Below are 17,139 nucleotides of genomic sequence, written 5' to 3'. Positions count from 1 at the left end.
CGAGAGCTTGATATCTCCTGTCTTCAGATCCGCCCCAAGCGTGCCCACAGCTTCTATCATTTCCCTCCCTTTGCATCAACTCGGTCTCGAGAAATACAGATCCAATTGCGAAATGGTCCAAACATCTACCATTGTTGCTACAACAGTTGGCACCCTCGCAACTGGTTTCGTGGGTATGGAAAGCTCCTGCAATTCCTAAAATAATTCAGCCAGCTAACACTTTATGATGTTAAGCATATGCAGTGTACTTTGACTACAGACGTCGCAATGATCCACAATTTAGGAAGCAGCTGAAGAAAGAATCGAAACGACAAGCTAGGGCTGCGAAGGAAGAGGCAGAGGCTCACACAGTGCGGCAACGGGAAGCCATCCGGGCTGCAGTAGAAGAGGCCAAGGAGGAAGGATTCCCAACAGACGTAGAGGAGAGAGAGGCATATTTCATGCAAGAAGTTGCTAGAGGCGAGGGGTTGAGTGGAGAGGGTACGTCCGCTGCCCCCATGTGGATGTTGAAATCTAATATCTCCAGGCACGGACAACGTTGAGGCTGCTCTATGCTTCTATAAGGCATTGAAAGTCTACCCTCAACCATCAGACCTGATTACAATCTATGACAAAACTGGTTCGTACTTCCTCACACTCCGCGTTTGACTTCCATGGAGCAATTTTTCGAACTGCTCTCTTTTCCCTACCCACACTCGTTGGCATTTTTGTCAGCCAAATCTTGAAAATTCGAGCCTAATTTTTCAAATGTAGTGCCAAAGCCCGTTCTCGATATTCTCGCGGAAATGATTGCTGCCGATTCGAGTCTGAATGTTGGACCGTTTGCCAGTGGGCCGGGTTCAGATAGAGGACTTGATTAGACATGCCCAACTCAATAGACACCAAGACTCCCCTCTCCACACAAAGTCCTCGAATCGACGAGTCTTCATACCTTCAAAACATTTCAGACGCGACCTGGATACCTGCTCTCGTGAGGCATCTCGCTCTTTGTATATCAGTCACCAGAGTTCAGGATTCGACTTCTACATTATTTGTACCGTACATTGTCAATATTATGAGGGTAGGATTATACCCAACGGACGGGAAGCGCATTAAGAATATAAACGGGATGGATTTGTGACTGTTTCTCCCAGATGCGCTTTGAGTGAAGTGATTAAATTATTTACCTAGAAAATTTTGGTTAGGTTCTAATCCGTTCAGCACCGCAGAACTATTTCGAGAATTGCTCCCAAATTACCAATTTCTCCATTCCTTGCGAGTCTGTTCCCAGGCGGCTGGGTGGACCCAGTCTCATAGCTTTGCACATATCGTAAGGATTAACCATCACACCTAACAGCTTTATATGCCAAGGACTTCGATGGTCAAGTCTGTGCTCACTGACGAATAAGCGCCTCTCGGTTTCTATTTGGAACACCCCCTTGCATCGTCATTGTCTTGCACTGCTATAACTCGACATGCGTCCTCGCTATCCATGATAACATGTATCATCGGTTCTGTCTGTGCAACGATGGTAACAATAAAAGAAGAGTTTGCTCGCCCGAAGATGCTAGCTGCGAGAACGGATATGACAACCCACCCAGCCATGGGTAGTGCGAGCTGCGAGCAGGGCTACGTTGGAAAATAAGCCTGTCCTAAACACGAAAATGCCAGACTGAAGGCCTCTCTAAATACACACAAAGGCCTGTCATGGAGTAGGCGGCAGCTTCATCTGTTGCTCCTGATAAATGACCATCATTGCATTGCGATATTTGGTGAACTCTGCTGAACCTCTGAGAGAAATGTTTCCTGAGCTGAGTGTAGAAAGCTGGATCAGTGCAATTGAGAGGACTCAATGGAGTTAGAAGGATCTGTTTGTTTTCGAAAATACGTGGTGACAGGTTCTCCTCCCTGGACCAACAACTCACAGGGAGGCTTCGCGAAGTGCAGCTTCCATTGCTTTGCGAAGGGCACGTTGCTCAAGTTTTCAATCCTTGAGGTATGGTAACTGAGATATTTTTCGAGGATAGGATGCCAATAAACGTGCGGCATGAGTCATCAACCTAGAATACACCACAAGTGCATTCTTGGAAACGGTGGAGTCAACAATGCTCGATGTATATTATTCCAGCAGAATTAAGACATTGGCTAATGAGATACCCCTCAATACTTACACCAATTGCAGGAACACCACCACCACTGCAAAAGTCTTCCTTGTTCCATAACGCTCATGGACACTTATACTACGCGGAATAAGATGAACTCGTGAAAAATCCGACAGCTGTGAGCCTTTGTGGAACTTCTGTGCCCTTCTTCCGAGAAATTCTAGCTCGAACTCTATTCTAGAGAGTTTGACTTCTTTTTCAATTCTCTCCCCTTCCTCGACCTTGTTCCACGCTCCGTCTCTGATGGCAACCGTAGTGTTCTCTTGTATTTGCTCGCCCATATTTCTCAACCTTTACTGGCATCATTGTCTCTCCAAACGAGACCAGCATTACCAACCTTCCGCTAAAAGGGATAATCATAATCATCAACTAGATTTCGGACGTTGGCTGCCCCGATATTTGGTAGTTGTGCGAGATCCGTGGTCGCTCAACTATATTCAATATCCAAAAGCAAGCTCAACGCTCAACGTGCTCAAATTTTTTATTTAATGTTGCATAGCAGTCGCCCTTGGCCCTTTGCCGACAATAAGATCCTCTTTTGATCCAATGAATGACACTGAAGCGGTTCTGAGCTTGATCAGGGCTAAAAGTCTTGTTAACATTGACTGCACAGTCGTTGATGATCGCGGCATTGCTTTTGGTGACTTGCAGCAAACAACCTGGGCCGCGAAAGTTCAGAATTGCTAACCTCGGACCACTTGATGAGGGATGGTGGCAATTTGTGTGCCCGTGAGAAACAGAGTGACAGAGTTCCAAAGAGCTGAAGCAAATTTGGCTCAACGAATACAATACATGTGGAGATTTTAGAACGTCGAAGGGTCGACTGAATTGGATAATAGATAAGAACAAAAGGCGGGGTTGAAATGGAACAGACGGAAGGTTACGCAGGATCTCCACCCAAATTATGTGCAAAGTGAGTTGGCTGTGGGCCAGAGCAGGCTGCAGCCAGAATATGCGCAGTTTTTATGATAGATGGGAGTGGGTTTGTGGGTCAGCAACTGATTTTGGTGTGCACTAAATTGATTGGCGTGTTTAATGACCTTTTCGCAATTTGAGAACCGTTGAATAATTGACGTTGTGGGTGCTTTCGAGCCAACGGGTCGCAGCTCGCTATCCTTCATAATCTGTTGCTCTTCACACTTGTGGCTCATTTAGTTAACGATGTGAGGAAATTTTCGGCCTCTTGCTCTAATTTGTTGAATGGAGAATGAAGCTGTTGATGGAGTGATAGGTATCACGTCAAGATTTCGGGGAGATAACGTTGCGCGCATAAAGCTACTTTGAGTTCATTAATAGAGCCACCCCATTACTTCGGCCACACCCTTGTTCAGGGGAAGGAACGCGATTCTGTGACCTTTCTCGCGACTCCAAATAATCTTGGTGAGAGCAGCCAGTCAACAGGCTTCAACAACCAGATCAACAACCACCACAGCTGAAGCCACTTTGTCACCAGCGAGCATCAGTCTGATGATATTGAACTCCTCCGCCACACTCTGGAGATGAAATAAACCTCGAAACCCACAGCCATGACGGAGGTGGACTCCCCGGCAAGCCCTAATGGGGTTGCCAAAGACGCATTCGCCGTGGACCCCATATTGATCGTAGAATACCTTTCAAAGGTCATCGAAATCACTTTGGGGGCTACGCGGAAAGATCTAGAGAGTGGCAACAACCTCTTGTCAAAGATCCGCTACCAAGATACGATTTCCCGATGTACTCGATTTGCTTCGGAGAATCAGGTCGCACTTTATGTTACGAAGGATATTGCATCAGCAGGCGGGCTAGATGGCTCCCTTGATGGGACAAGTACGTACTTGTAATCTGCCACAGACAATAGAGCTAATTTTCTCTCGTAGACTCCTTGAGTTATAGTTACAGTATGGCGACGGACATTTCCTTCTCACCCGCGAACATGGCCTCTATCGCGCTTCTGAAACGACCACAGCCTATTGATCCTACAATACCCATAATCTCTCAAATACAAATCATTAATCTGCCCGGCGTGGCCACTCTGAACAGCACCGCAAATGGCCAAGGCGGTGCCTCTGTCTCTCCCTTCGAAATCCTGCACAGCGTCGTCCACCTAGCACTAGGCCCATATTTCGATGCATACACAAAGACCCAACAGACGACGAATGGGGTCCGTGGCAGATCAGATGTCGAGGCGAAGACAGGCATTCCGGTGACAAAGAAGAGGATAGCAGAGTTGGAGCTAAGCTTATTGCACCTCCAGCAAAACATCGAAATCCCGGACCTAATCTTGCCTTTACATCCCATGATCCAGAATGCGATTGAGGAAGCTGCAGCTAGGAATATCAAGCCCTCTGCAGAGTTGATCCCTCAAGCTCTGCTCTCGGACAGCCAATTTCTCAACAACCTACAGTCGATTGTGAATGGATGGATCAAGTCAATACAAACCATTACGAAGATGTCTAGAGACGCCAACAGTGGGACCGCAACTCAAGAAATCAATTTCTGGCTTTCGATGGAGTCAGCGTTGGAGGGGATCGAAGCTCAACTGCGAGGCGAAGGGGTCGCACTCACGATGGAAATCCTTCGAACGGCCAAACGATTTCAAGCGACGGTTAGCTTTACGGCAGATACTGGACTGAAGGAGGCAACAGAGAAGGTCCAAAAATACAATCAGTTGATGCGGGATTTTCCCTTGGATGAGTTGCTCTCAGCAACATCTCTGCCAAAGATCCAGGATGCCATCGGTCTCATTTTTGCCCACCTGAACAAGAAGCTTCGAATTTGCCCTTACCCCATCCGGCGAGCATTACCTCTAGTCGAGGCCATATCAGCTGATCTAGACTTACAATTACATTCGCTGCTGCATGGTCGATCCTTGATGCACCTCGACTATCGGGAATTCAATAATTTGATTGCAACCACCGAGTCCATCTGGAAGGCATGGGATGAGAATGTAAAGGAATTCACAAACGTTGCTCGGGAGGTTACCCGCCGAAGAAATGAGAAATTCATTCCCATCAAGATCTCCCCAAAGCATGCAGACCTTCAAGCGCGCCTGAAGTATGTCAGCACGTTCCGAGACAACCATGAGCAATTACAACGAACCATCGTCAATGTGCTTGGACCCAAGAGTGGAGAAGGTGACGGTAATACCAATGGCGCTGTCATTGTCGAAGAAATGGGTGATGTAGATGCTGTTGAGGAAGTTCAACAAGCTTACGCCGCTTTGAACAACGTGGACTTGCTAGATGTTACCCCTGAAGGCACACGAATCTGGGTGCAAGCCGAAATAACCTATAATGAGCGGACATCCCGTGTCGAGAACTCAATTATTGCACGGCTGCGAGACCGATTGGCCACCGCAAAAACTGCCAATGAGATGTTTCGAGTATTTTCGAAGTTCAACGCTCTGTTTGTTCGGCCAAAGATTCGTGGTGCTATAACAGAGTATCAGACTCAGCTGATCGATAACGTCAAGCACGATATTTCCTCTCTCCATGAACGTTTCAAGCAACAATATGGTCACTCGGAAGCTCATGCAATGGCTCAGTTAAGGGATCTGCCTCCGGTATCAGGAGCAATTATCTGGGCTCGCCAGATTGAGAGACAGCTCGATGGCTATATGAAGAGAGTTGAGGATGTTCTTGGAAATGATTGGGCTCTACACTCTGAGGGACAAAAATTGCAGAGTGAGAGTAACCTTTTTCGAAAGAAGCTGGACACCCGACCTATATTTGAGGCATGGCTTCACGATGTCCAAAGAAAGCAAATCTCGATTGCAGGCCGGCTTTTCAACATCAATAAAATTCGATCCGCTAACAATGCGCTTGAATTGGCAGTCAACTTTGACCCCCAAGTTATTGCACTTTTCAAAGAAACTCGCAATCTTCTATGGCTCAATTATGCTGTCCCTCACCAGATCAACAACATCTCGAAAGAAGCAAAGCGCGTATACCCATATGCCGTCAGCCTGATGGAGAGTGTGAGGACTTTCGCGCAGACTAGTCGACAAATTGCAGAAATGTCAGATGTATCGATTCTTCTCAGCGGCTATCAAAACGAGGTCCAAGCTCTTATATCGAAAGGTGTACCCTTGAAATGGGAGTCTTTCGTTCACTCATTCGATCTACACATCAAGCAAACGCCATATCTCTCGAACGGAACCGTCGATCATAGTGCTGGGCGCAATGAAAGCAAGCATGTCCAATTCGTTCGGGAATTTGCCGCGTCAGTCTCTTTGTTGCAAAACAAGACCGCTACCTTGGCTGCGATCAACATCACCATTCAAAAAGCTCTCATAGAGCTTCAGACTTGTCCATACGACTCTGAGTCATTCAAGCAACTGCTTGAGACCATCCAGAGGGCAGTCGATCAACTGAACCTGGAGAATTATGTGAATTTGTCATACTGGGTCCGAGAAATGAATGCTCGTATCAAGACCACATTGCTACTTCGAGTACGACAAGCTATCGGAGCATGGATCGAGAGCTTTGAGAATGAGCGATCAGAAGGGGTCAACGATGATAGTCGTCGAAAACATCTTAGTGGTGTTCCGGGGGCAGTCAAAGATGAAACGCCGACACTGAAACGACTTGTCCATGAAGTTTCGATGCGAAATCAAGTCATCTACCTTGAACCTCCTTTGGAAGATGCCAGAGCAAATTGGTTCCAACAGCTTCACAATTGGCTAGGAGTTGTCTGCAATCTTCCGAAAGTAAAGGCTTCACGATACGAAATGAGCTTATCAACGACTAATGAGACAGAAGCTCGTTTCACTGACCTTCCTGCTTCTTGCACCGACAGCTTATCGCGCGTATACTCGTCCATCGAGACAAAATTGCGTGAGATCAGCACCTATGTCGACAAGTGGCTTCAATTCCAATCTCTCTGGGATCTCCAGTCTGAACAAGTCTACGAACTTCTCGGCGAACAATTATCTAAATGGCTTCAATTACTTCAGGAGATCAGAAAAGCTCGCTCAACCTTCGACACGACTGAGGTTAGCAGATCGTTTGGCCATTTGACGATCGATTACGATCAGGTACAAACCAAGGTGAATGCAAAGTACGACCAGTGGCAGCATGAAATCCTGACAAAGTTTGCCGTACGCCTTGGCACGAGGGTCCGCGAGGTATATTCCGAGATTGAGAAAGCAAGAAAGGATCTAGAAGTGCAGTCGTTGGAAGCAACATCAACAGCCCAGGCTGTCCAATTTATTACCATCGTGCAAACCTGCAAACGTAAAGTCAAAGCTTGGGGTCCTGAAGTCGAAACGTTCAGGCAGGGTCAAACGACACTGGTTCGGCAACGTTATCAATTTCCAGCGGACTGGTTAGGTGTAGAGCAGGTTGACTCCGAATGGACTTCACTCAATGAGATTCTTAATCGAAAGGCCAAGATTGTTCAGGACCAGACTGATGCCCTTCGCGCCAAGATTACCGCTGAGGACAAAGTTGTAGGCGATAAGATTGCAGAAATCACCAGTCAGTGGAATGAAGAGAAGCCGGTATCTGGAACTATCGCTCCAGATGTTGCGTCTGCAACACTAATGTCCTTCGAAACCCGTATTACGAAACTTCACGAGGAGTCCGAGATGGTTTCAAGGGCGAAGGAGGCCTTGGACTTACCTGCAACAGCAGATACAGCTCTCGCAGCCATCCTGGAAGAGGTCCAGGATTTCAAATCTGTATGGGCTGCGCTCTCAACAATCTGGAAGAGCTTGAATGATCTTCGTGAGACGCTCTGGAACAGCGTACAACCACGAAAACTTAGATCTGCCATCGATGGATTGATCAAGATGACCAAGGAGATGCCGAGTCGGATGAGACAATATGCCGCTTTTGAGCATATCCAAAACGTATTACGACAGTTTCTCAAGGTCAACCCTGTCCTTACAGATCTCAAATCTGAAGCTGTCCGAGATCGACATTGGAATAAGATATTCAAGGCACTTAAGCCTGGAAAGAGATATTCGCCAATCTCGATGACACTTGGCGATGTCTGGGATTTGAATCTTGCTGCAAGCGAAGTTGTGATCAGAGACATCATCGCCCAAGCTCAAGGGGAGATGGCTTTGGAAGAGTTTTTGAAGCAAGTCCGTGAAGTCTGGACTAACTATTCTCTTGACCTGGTCAATTACCAAAACAAATGTCGACTTATTCGCGGCTGGGATGATCTTTTTGCAAAATGTAGCGAGAACCTCAACTCTTTGCAGGCGATGAGACACTCGCCATACTACAAGGAATTCGAGGAAGAAGCCTCGTCATGGGAAGACAAGCTCAATCGTGTCCATGTCTTATTTGACGTGTGGATCGACGTCCAGCGTCAGTGGGTGTATCTCGAAGGTGTCTTCACTGGCAACGCCGATATCAAGCATTTGCTTCCCATCGAATCCTCAAGGTTCCAAAACATCAACTCCGAATTCTTTGCTGTGATGAAGAAAGTCTACAAGCAACCTTTTGTTTTAGATGTTCTCAATATATCGGGAGTACAAAAATCACTCGAGCGTCTGGCAGAGTTGCTCAACAAAATCCAGAAAGCCCTGGGTGAGTATCTTGAAAGGGAACGGGTGTCCTTTCCAAGATTCTACTTTGTTGGTGACGAGGATCTGCTTGAAATCATCGGCAACAGTAACGACACCCTGCGTATCGCAAAGCATTTCAAGAAGATGTTCGCTGGGCTATCCGGTCTGATCATGGACGAAGACCATATCATCTCCGGGTTCACTTCAAAAGAGGGTGAGGAGGTCAGACTAAAGAAAGAGATCTCGCTCATCAAGACTCCAAAGATCAACGATTGGTTAGCGCTCCTCGAAAGCAGCATGAAATCCACTCTGGCGGAGCTTCTTGCCGAGGCAATTGAGCGTTACGAGCCCGTCTTCACTGCCGATGAGATTGACCAGACAGCTTTGAGTAAGTACATTGCCTCATTCCCGAGTCAAATAGTCGTCTTGGCTACGCAGGCTGTCTGGACATCTACTGTTGAAAAGTCTCTCGAAACTGGCGGATCAACGCTGCAGAGCTTGTACGAACAAGAAGTCAAAGTCCTTCAACTTCTCGCTGCCACGGTCCTTGGCGACCTGGATCCAATTCAGAGAAAGAGATGTGAACACCTCATCACTGAATGCGTCCATCAGAGAGATGTAATTGAGAAGCTCATCGGGCTCAACGCAACCACACCGAATCATTACATGTGGCTCCTTCAGATGAGATATGTGTACAAAGCCGAAGGTGATTTCCTTCAACGCTTGTACATCAAAATGGCAAATGCCAAGCTTAATTATGGCTTCGAGTATTTGGGGGTTGCAGAACGTCTTGTTCGAACACCACTCACGGATCGCTGTTTCCTAACTTTGACACAAGCACTTTGTCAGAGATTGGGCGGCTCTCCATACGGCCCCGCAGGGACCGGCAAGACCGAGTCTGTCAAAGCCTTAGGTGTTCAGCTTGGACGGTTCACTCTTGTCTTTTGTTGCGACGACACCTTCGATTTCCAGGCCATGGGGCGCATTTTCCTGGGTATCTGTCAAGTTGGAGCTTGGGGTTGCTTCGATGAGTTCAATCGGCTTGAAGAACGTATCTTGTCCGCTGTATCTCAACAAGTACAGAACATTCAACTTGGTCTGAAGCAAGGTCTGGAGGATGAAAAGTCCCAGATTGAGCTGGTTGGTCGCCAACTCCGTGTCAACGCCAATACTGGAATTTTCATCACCATGAATCCGGGATATGCCGGCCGTTCCAACTTGCCGGACAATCTTAAAAAACTATTCCGAAGTGTTGCGATGTCAAAGCCAGACAAAGAGTTGATTGCTGAGGTTATGCTGTATTCACAAGGTTTCAACCAAGCCAAGCAACTGTCAAAGCAGACGGTACCTTTCTTCGATCGCTGTTCTGCGAAGCTTTCTAAACAAGCTCACTACGACTTCGGACTTCGTGCTCTCAAGAGTGTGCTTGTCAGTTCTGGTGGCCTCAAGCGTGCTCGCCTCACGCGTACAGGTGGTGATCTTGGCCTGGAGGAAGAAGTGGAACCCCAAATCATTGTCCAGAGTATCCGCGAAACCATTGCACCAAAATTGATCAAGAGCGATGTCGAAATTATGAGGACTATCGAGGCGGAATCATTCCCCGGGGTAGAGTATGTACCGGCCAGTCTCGAGAAATTGCAGGACGCAATCCACAGTATTGCCAAGGAGAGACATCTTGTTGTCAACGATACCTGGATGACCAAGATCCTTCAGCTGTTCCAGATCCAAGGCATTCACCACGGTGTGATGATGGTTGGAAACTCTGGTTCGGGAAAATCTGTGGCTTGGAAGCTTCTTCTACAAGCTTTGCAGCAGGTGGAAGGTGTTGAGGGTGTTTGTCACATCATTGACTCGAAAGTCATGTCAAAGGAGGCGTTGTACGGCAACCTGGATTCAACTACACGAGAATGGACTGACGGTCTGTTCACGAGTATTCTACGCAAAATCGTTGACAATTTGCGAGGTGAGGAAACAAAAAGACATTGGATTGTATTCGACGGCGATGTCGATCCTGAATGGGTCGAGAATTTGAACAGTGTCCTTGACGATAACAAACTTCTAACTCTCCCTAACGGCGAGCGACTCAATCTCCCTCTAAATGTTCGCATAATGTTCGAAGTCGAGACTTTGAAGTATGCCACGCTTGCAACAGTCAGTCGTTGTGGAATGGTGTGGTTCAGCGAAGATACCGTAACATCGAACATGATGGTCTCCAATTACCTCGATACTCTTCGGAAAGTTGCCTTCGAGGACCTAGATGAGGATGCCGTTGCCACGGGGCAAACAGCGGCCAAGGCTCTTGCAATTCAGGCTCAAGTTGCCGATCTTCTTCAGGCTTTCCTGACGACGGAAGACTTCATCTCCAATGCTCTGGAACGAGCCGAAGGGTTCAACCATATCATGGAGTTCACCATCTCGCGCGTTCTGAATACCCTGTTCTCACTACTTAACAAGTGTGTCAGAGACGTTATCGAATACAATACCCAGCATGTGGACTTCCCTCTCGACCCTGAACAAGTTGAATCGTATGTCGCAAAGAAGCTCCTTCTCGCTTTGGTTTGGTCCTTGACTGGTGATTGTCCCTTGGGTGACAGAAAGAGCTTCGGAGATTGTCTGGCTGGCATGGCTACATTTGGATCGCCAATTATGGGTGACAACTCGTCCCTTATTGACTTCGATGTCACTTTACCTAAGGCTGAATGGACATCATGGCAGAATTCCGTACCATCAATTGAGGTTAACACGCACTCTATCACACAAACCGATGTGGTTATTCCGACGCTCGATACTGCACGCCATGAAGACGTTCTGTATTCCTGGCTTGCAGAGCACAAACCGCTCCTTTTGTGCGGCCCTCCTGGATCAGGAAAAACTATGACTCTATTCAGCGCTCTCCGTAAGCTGCCAAACATGGAAGTTGTCGGCCTCAATTTTTCCAGTGCTACGACACCCGATCTGCTTATCAAGACTTTTGAGCAATACTGCGAATACAAGAAGACTCTCAATGGTGTCATCCTCTCTCCAACCCAAATTGGTCGTTGGCTTGTTCTGTTCTGTGACGAAATCAACTTGCCAGCACCAGACAAGTATGGAACTCAGCGAGCGATTTCCTTTCTACGACAACTGGTGGAGCAGAATGGCTTCTGGAGAACCTCAGACAAAACCTGGGTCACGCTCGATCGTATCCAGTTTGTAGGCGCTTGCAATCCGCCAACGGATGCAGGCCGAACTCCAATGGGTGCGCGATTTTTAAGACATGCTCCTCTCATCATGGTCGATTATCCCGGAGAACTTTCACTTCATCAAATCTATGGAACGTTCAATAGTGCTGTTCTGAAGATTATCCCATCACTCCGAGGCTATTCTGAGTCACTTACAAAGGCTATGGTCCAATTTTACCTCGAATCCCAGCAACGTTTCACCCCGAAGATTCAACCTCACTATGTCTACAGTCCTCGTGAACTCACTAGATGGGTCCGAGGTATCTACGAGGCGATCCGACCACTTGAAACCCTCTCAGTGGAAGGTCTTGTCAGAATATGGGCCCACGAGGCACTTCGGTTGTTCCAAGATCGTCTTGTCGCAGAAGACGAGCGAAACTGGACCAACGAAGCCGTTCATCGTATTGCGCTCGACTTCTTCCCAACCATTGAAGAAGATAAGGCTCTTGGTGGGCCAATTCTGTTCTCTAACTGGCTCTCGAAGAATTATATTCCTGTCGACCGAGAACAGCTCCGCGAGTTCGTTAAAGCTAGATTGAAGACGTTCTGTGAGGAAGAAGTGGATGTTCCTTTGATCCTCTTCAACGACGTTCTTGAGCACGTTCTTCGTATCGATCGTGTCTTCAGACAACCCCAAGGACATCTGATTTTGATTGGAGTCAGCGGGAGTGGTAAGACAACATTATCACGTTTTGTTGCCTGGATGAACGGCCTCAAAGTCTTCCAAATTAAGGTGCATGGCAAATATTCAGCCGAGGACTTCGACGATGACCTGCGCGATGTCCTTCGACGAAGTGGATGCAAAGGGGAGAAGATATGCTTCATCATGGATGAATCGAATGTGCTTGACTCTGGATTCCTCGAGAGAATGAATACGCTGTTGGCAAATGCGGAAGTTCCAGGTCTCTTCGAAGGAGATGAGCTTGCCTCCTTGATGACTGCTTGCAAGGAAGGTGCTCAGCGGCAAGGCCTTCTTCTCGACTCGCAAGAAGAATTATATAAGTGGTTCACACAGCAGATTGTCAAAAATTTGCATGTTGTGTTCACCATGAACCCGCCAGAAGATGGTCTATCTTCAAAAGCTGCGACAAGTCCTGCTCTCTTCAATCGTTGTGTGCTGAACTGGTTCGGAGATTGGTCTGATCAGGCACTCTTCCAAGTCGGTACTGAATTGACGCAGGCCGTCGATCTTGATCGGCCCAACTTCCAAGCTCCAGACAGTATTCCCGTCGCTTACCGCGAGCTCACCCTCCCAGCCAACCACCGTGCTGCTGTAGTTAATTCTATGGTCTACATTCATTATTCCCTTCACCGCTTCAATATCAAACTTCTAAAGCAGCAAGGACGAGTCACGTATCTGACTCCTCGGCACTTCTTGGATTTTGTCGCCCAGTATGTCAGGCTGTACAATGAGAAGCGTGAAGATTTGGAAGAGCAACAGCGCCATTTGAACGTTGGACTGGAAAAATTGAGAGATACCGTTGACAAAGTTCGGGATCTTCGTGCTAGTCTTGCGGAAAAGAAAGGACAATTGGAGCGGAAAGACGCTGAAGCCAACGAGAAACTTCAACGTATGGTTGCAGACCAACGAGAGGCTGAGCAACGTAAGACAACGTCTTTGGAGATTCAAGCCGCTCTCGAGAAACAAGAGGCTGAAGTTGCCCAACGTCGCGAGTTGGTTTTGAATGATCTCGCCAACGCAGAACCTGCGGTTATTGAGGCCCAGAAGAGTGTCAGCAACATCAAGCGCCAACATTTGACAGAAGTGCGCTCTATGGGCAATCCACCACAAGGTGTCAAGCTCGCCTTGGATTCCGTGTGTACTTTACTCGGTCATAAGGTCGACAGCTGGAAGACAGTTCAAGCCATCGTTCGAAAAGATGACTTTATCGCTAGTATTGTTAACTATGACAACGAGAAACAGATGACGAAGAACTTGCGTATCAAGATGCGGAATGAATACCTTTCAAACGATGATTTCACGTACGAGAAAGTCAATCGCGCAAGTAAAGCCTGTGGTCCCCTTGTCCAGTGGGTCCAGGCTCAAGTCAACTACTCGGAAATTCTTGATCGTGTCGGTCCGTTGAGAGAGGAAGTCGGAATGCTAGAGGAGCAAGCTCTGCAAACCAAAGCTGAAGCTCAAGCAGTTGAAAATACAATCAACGCACTCGAACAGAGCATTGCAACATACAAGACGGAATATGCAGCCCTAATCAGCGAGACGCAGGCAATCAAGACCGAGATGTCTCGGGTGCAGTTTAAGGTTGATCGAAGCGTACGACTGCTCGACAGTCTCTCATCTGAGCGAGTTCGTTGGGAAGAAGGGAGCAAGTCGTTTGAGACACAAATTGGCACACTCGTGGGTGACGTTCTTGTTGCAGCTGCGTTCTTGGCATACAGCGGTCTCTATGATCAGCAATTCCGAAAGAACATGATGGAAGACTGGTTACATCAACTCCAGCTCTCTGGCATCAATTTCAAGCTGCACAATCCAATGACAGAATACCTTTCCACAGCTGATGAACGACTCGGATGGCAGGAAAATTCGCTGCCAGTTGACGATCTCTGCACGGAAAATGCAATCATCTTGAAGCGCTTCAATCGATATCCGCTGATCATTGACCCATCTGGTCGCGTTACCGAATTTTTGCAGAAGGAGAGCAAGGATAGGCGCCTCACAGTCACCAGTTTTCTGGACGACTCGTTCACGAAACAATTGGAGAGCTCCCTTCGTTTCGGAAATCCGATCCTCATTCAAGATGCAGAATATCTCGATCCTGTGCTCAATCATGTTCTCAATAAGGAATACCAAAAGACAGGAGGTCGTGTTCTTATCCAGCTAGGGAAGCAAGAAATCGATTTCTCTCCGGCCTTCAAGATCTATTTATCGACGAGAGATCCTTCGGCCACCTTTGCGCCTGATATCTGCAGTCGTACAACTTTTGTCAATTTCACAGTTACGCAGAGCAGCCTTCAAACTCAATCCTTGAATGATGTCCTGAAATCAGAACGACCTGATGTCGATGAGCGTAGATCCAACCTCATTAAGCTGCAAGGCGAATTCAAAGTGCATCTCAGACAGTTGGAGAAACGATTACTACAGGCTTTGAACGAGTCTCGTGGAAATATTCTTGACGACGACAACGTGATTGAGACTCTCGAAACACTGAAAAAGGAGGCTGCCGAGATTTCAACCAAGATGAGCAACACCGAAGGCGTCATGACAGAAGTCGACGAGATTACTCTTCAATACAACATCATTGCGAGATCTTGCAGCGCAGTCTTTGCCGTCCTCGAGCAACTCCACTATCTCAATCACTTCTACCAATTCTCTCTGCAGTACTTCCTCGATATCTTCCATTCAGTACTGCATGGGAACAAGCGACTCGCCAGCGAGACAAATCATAATGTCCGTCGAGATATCATCATCGAAGATCTTTTCGTCACCACCTATCAGCGTACTTCTCTAGGCCTGCTTCAGAAGGACAGAATCACCCTCGCTATGCTTCTTGCCCAAGCTGCGCCTTATAAAATGGATAAGAGCTTGATCGATGTCATCTTAGATGAGGGTATAGAAGGCGTCGACGTTTCAACAGAATCACATAGGAAAGACGAAGTTCTGGCCAGAGCATCCAGAATACCAGTTCTCAAGGGAAAACTCGAGGTAATCTCAAATGCGGCTTGGGAGCGCTTCCTCTTTGAAGAGATAGGAGAAAATCACGTTCCCCAAGTGTGGGGTGCAAGCACCGAAAAACGAGATCAAGAGCTTATGTCTCTCTTGCTCATCAAGCTATTCCGCCTAGATCGATTTGTACCTGCTGCTGAGCGCTTCGTTACTGCTGTATTCGGTCAAGGCCTCCTCGATACTACGGAAGATCTCAAGCAGACCGTTGATCAAGTCTCTGCGAGCAGCCCAATTGCTCTATGCTCAAGTCCTGGATTCGACGCCAGCTACAAAGTCGACAACCTTGTCGAACGATCTAGCGCTACATGTACAAATATTGCCATGGGATCCAACGAAGGCTTGGCTAGCGCAGACAAAGCCATCAGCAACGCGGCCGCCAATGGATCGTGGGTTCTTGTGAAGAATGTACATCTGGCTCCGACATGGCTACAGAGTCTTGAGAAACGCATGGACTCACTCAAACCCCACGCAAACTTCAGGTTATTCCTTTCGATGGAGTCTAGTCCTAAGATCCCTGTTAATCTTTTGAGAGCCTCTCGAGTCTTGATGTATGAACAGCCAGCTGGTGTCAGGGCAAATATGAAAGATTCAATGGCATCTCTCTCCACTCGGGCTACCAAGAATCCCGTCGAGAGAACCAGACTGTATCTTCTACTGTCGTTCTTGCACGCGGTCGTTCAGGAACGGCTACGCTATGCACCAAATTTGGGCTGGAAGGGTTTCTGGGAATTCAATGACAGTGATGTAAGTGATACAAGCCTTGGCTGCACGCGCCTTCTAACAGAGATTAGTACGAATGTTCGGCGTTTATCATAGACACATGGATCGAGACCGTTGCTTTGGGTCGCACCAACGTTGCCCCCCAGAATCTACCATGGGACATGATCCGAACCTTGATTGTTGAGACTTACGGAGGAAAGATTGATGACGAAGGTGACTTTGCGCGCCTCACACAATTGGTCAATTCTTTCCTCACGCCTTCGGCATATGACATTGGCCACAAACTTGTAGAAGGTATTGCGGGAAGTGGATTGGACGAGGATGATGGAAGCTTGGTTGTGCCTAGTGGGACTACTCTCAAGGAATTCACGGACTGGATACAGAAATTGCCGGAGAGAGAGCCACCTACATATCTTGGCTTGCCCGCGAATGCGGAGAAGCTTCTTCTAGTTGGTCAAGGTCTAAGCATGATTCAGAATTTGGGGAAGATTACGGAGTTGTTGGACGAAGGAGAACAGATTATGGCGGAGGCGGTTTGAGACGATTTAGGTGTACAAGACAGATTTCCATTCGTGGTCTTAGATCTTTAGGGCATGGTCAGATCGGGCGCAGGTCTCTTTACTTCAGCATGGTTTGCAGGCATGGGCTGGAATTTGGCGGTCGTTATTATACCCAGTCTTGCGTCGCTAGACTTACAGATTGCTTCTCTTTTGTAGTCTCGATTTCTTGTAGCATAGCGATATTGACATGCATCTAAATGTATTCATTTGCCACCACGTTGCAGCCTCACGGGAACGCAAGGGGAACTGCGGAATCGAACGCCGACCAGTGAGGAGGGCCGCATCAAATGTGAGTGGCAAGCGCACCCGAATTGCT

General features: G+C 47.5%; 2 protein-coding genes across 2 annotated transcripts; both read left to right on the top strand.

Moving 5' to 3' along the window:
- The first annotated feature begins 16 nt into the window (after window positions 1-16).
- On the top strand, window positions 17-1,225 carry K444DRAFT_651734 (protein import receptor MAS20). Its single transcript, XM_024885734.1, has 5 exons — window positions 17-173; window positions 235-480; window positions 527-619; window positions 754-1,149; window positions 1,201-1,225. Exons 1-4 carry the CDS (start codon window positions 113-115, stop codon window positions 858-860), a joined length of 507 nt encoding a protein of 168 aa, XP_024739720.1. The 5' UTR covers window positions 17-112; the 3' UTR covers window positions 861-1,149; window positions 1,201-1,225.
- Window positions 1,226-3,533: 2,308 nt separating this feature from the next.
- On the top strand, window positions 3,534-17,041 carry K444DRAFT_558087 (cytoplasmic dynein-like protein 1 heavy chain 1). Its single transcript, XM_024876810.1, has 3 exons — window positions 3,534-3,947; window positions 3,998-16,287; window positions 16,335-17,041. The coding sequence occupies exons 1-3, from the start codon at window positions 3,668-3,670 to the stop codon at window positions 16,800-16,802; spliced, it is 13,038 nt and encodes a 4,345-aa protein (XP_024739719.1). The 5' UTR covers window positions 3,534-3,667; the 3' UTR covers window positions 16,803-17,041.
- The last annotated feature ends 98 nt before the right edge of the window (window positions 17,042-17,139 follow it).

This window comes from Hyaloscypha bicolor, assembly GCF_002865645.1.
Source record: "Hyaloscypha bicolor E unplaced genomic scaffold K444scaffold_53, whole genome shotgun sequence".
NCBI lineage: Eukaryota > Fungi > Ascomycota > Leotiomycetes > Helotiales > Hyaloscyphaceae > Hyaloscypha > Hyaloscypha bicolor.
The sequence above is the reverse complement of the archived record's forward strand: the minus strand, read 5'-3'. Positions and strand labels throughout refer to the sequence as shown.

Coding starts and splice junctions, on each gene's coding strand:
- K444DRAFT_651734 (XM_024885734.1), top strand. CDS start 113: ATGGTCCAAACATCTACCATTGTTGCTACAACAGTTGGCACCCTCGCA. Junction 174..234: donor CCTCGCAACTGGTTTCGTGG/GTATGGAAAGCT, acceptor TATGATGTTAAG/CATATGCAGTGTACTTTGAC. Junction 620..753: donor TACAATCTATGACAAAACTG/GTTCGTACTTCC, acceptor TTTCAAATGTAG/TGCCAAAGCCCGTTCTCGAT.
- K444DRAFT_558087 (XM_024876810.1), top strand. CDS start 3,668: ATGACGGAGGTGGACTCCCCGGCAAGCCCTAATGGGGTTGCCAAAGAC. Junction 3,948..3,997: donor TGGCTCCCTTGATGGGACAA/GTACGTACTTGT, acceptor TTTCTCTCGTAG/ACTCCTTGAGTTATAGTTAC. Junction 16,288..16,334: donor GGGAATTCAATGACAGTGAT/GTAAGTGATACA, acceptor AACAGAGATTAG/TACGAATGTTCGGCGTTTAT.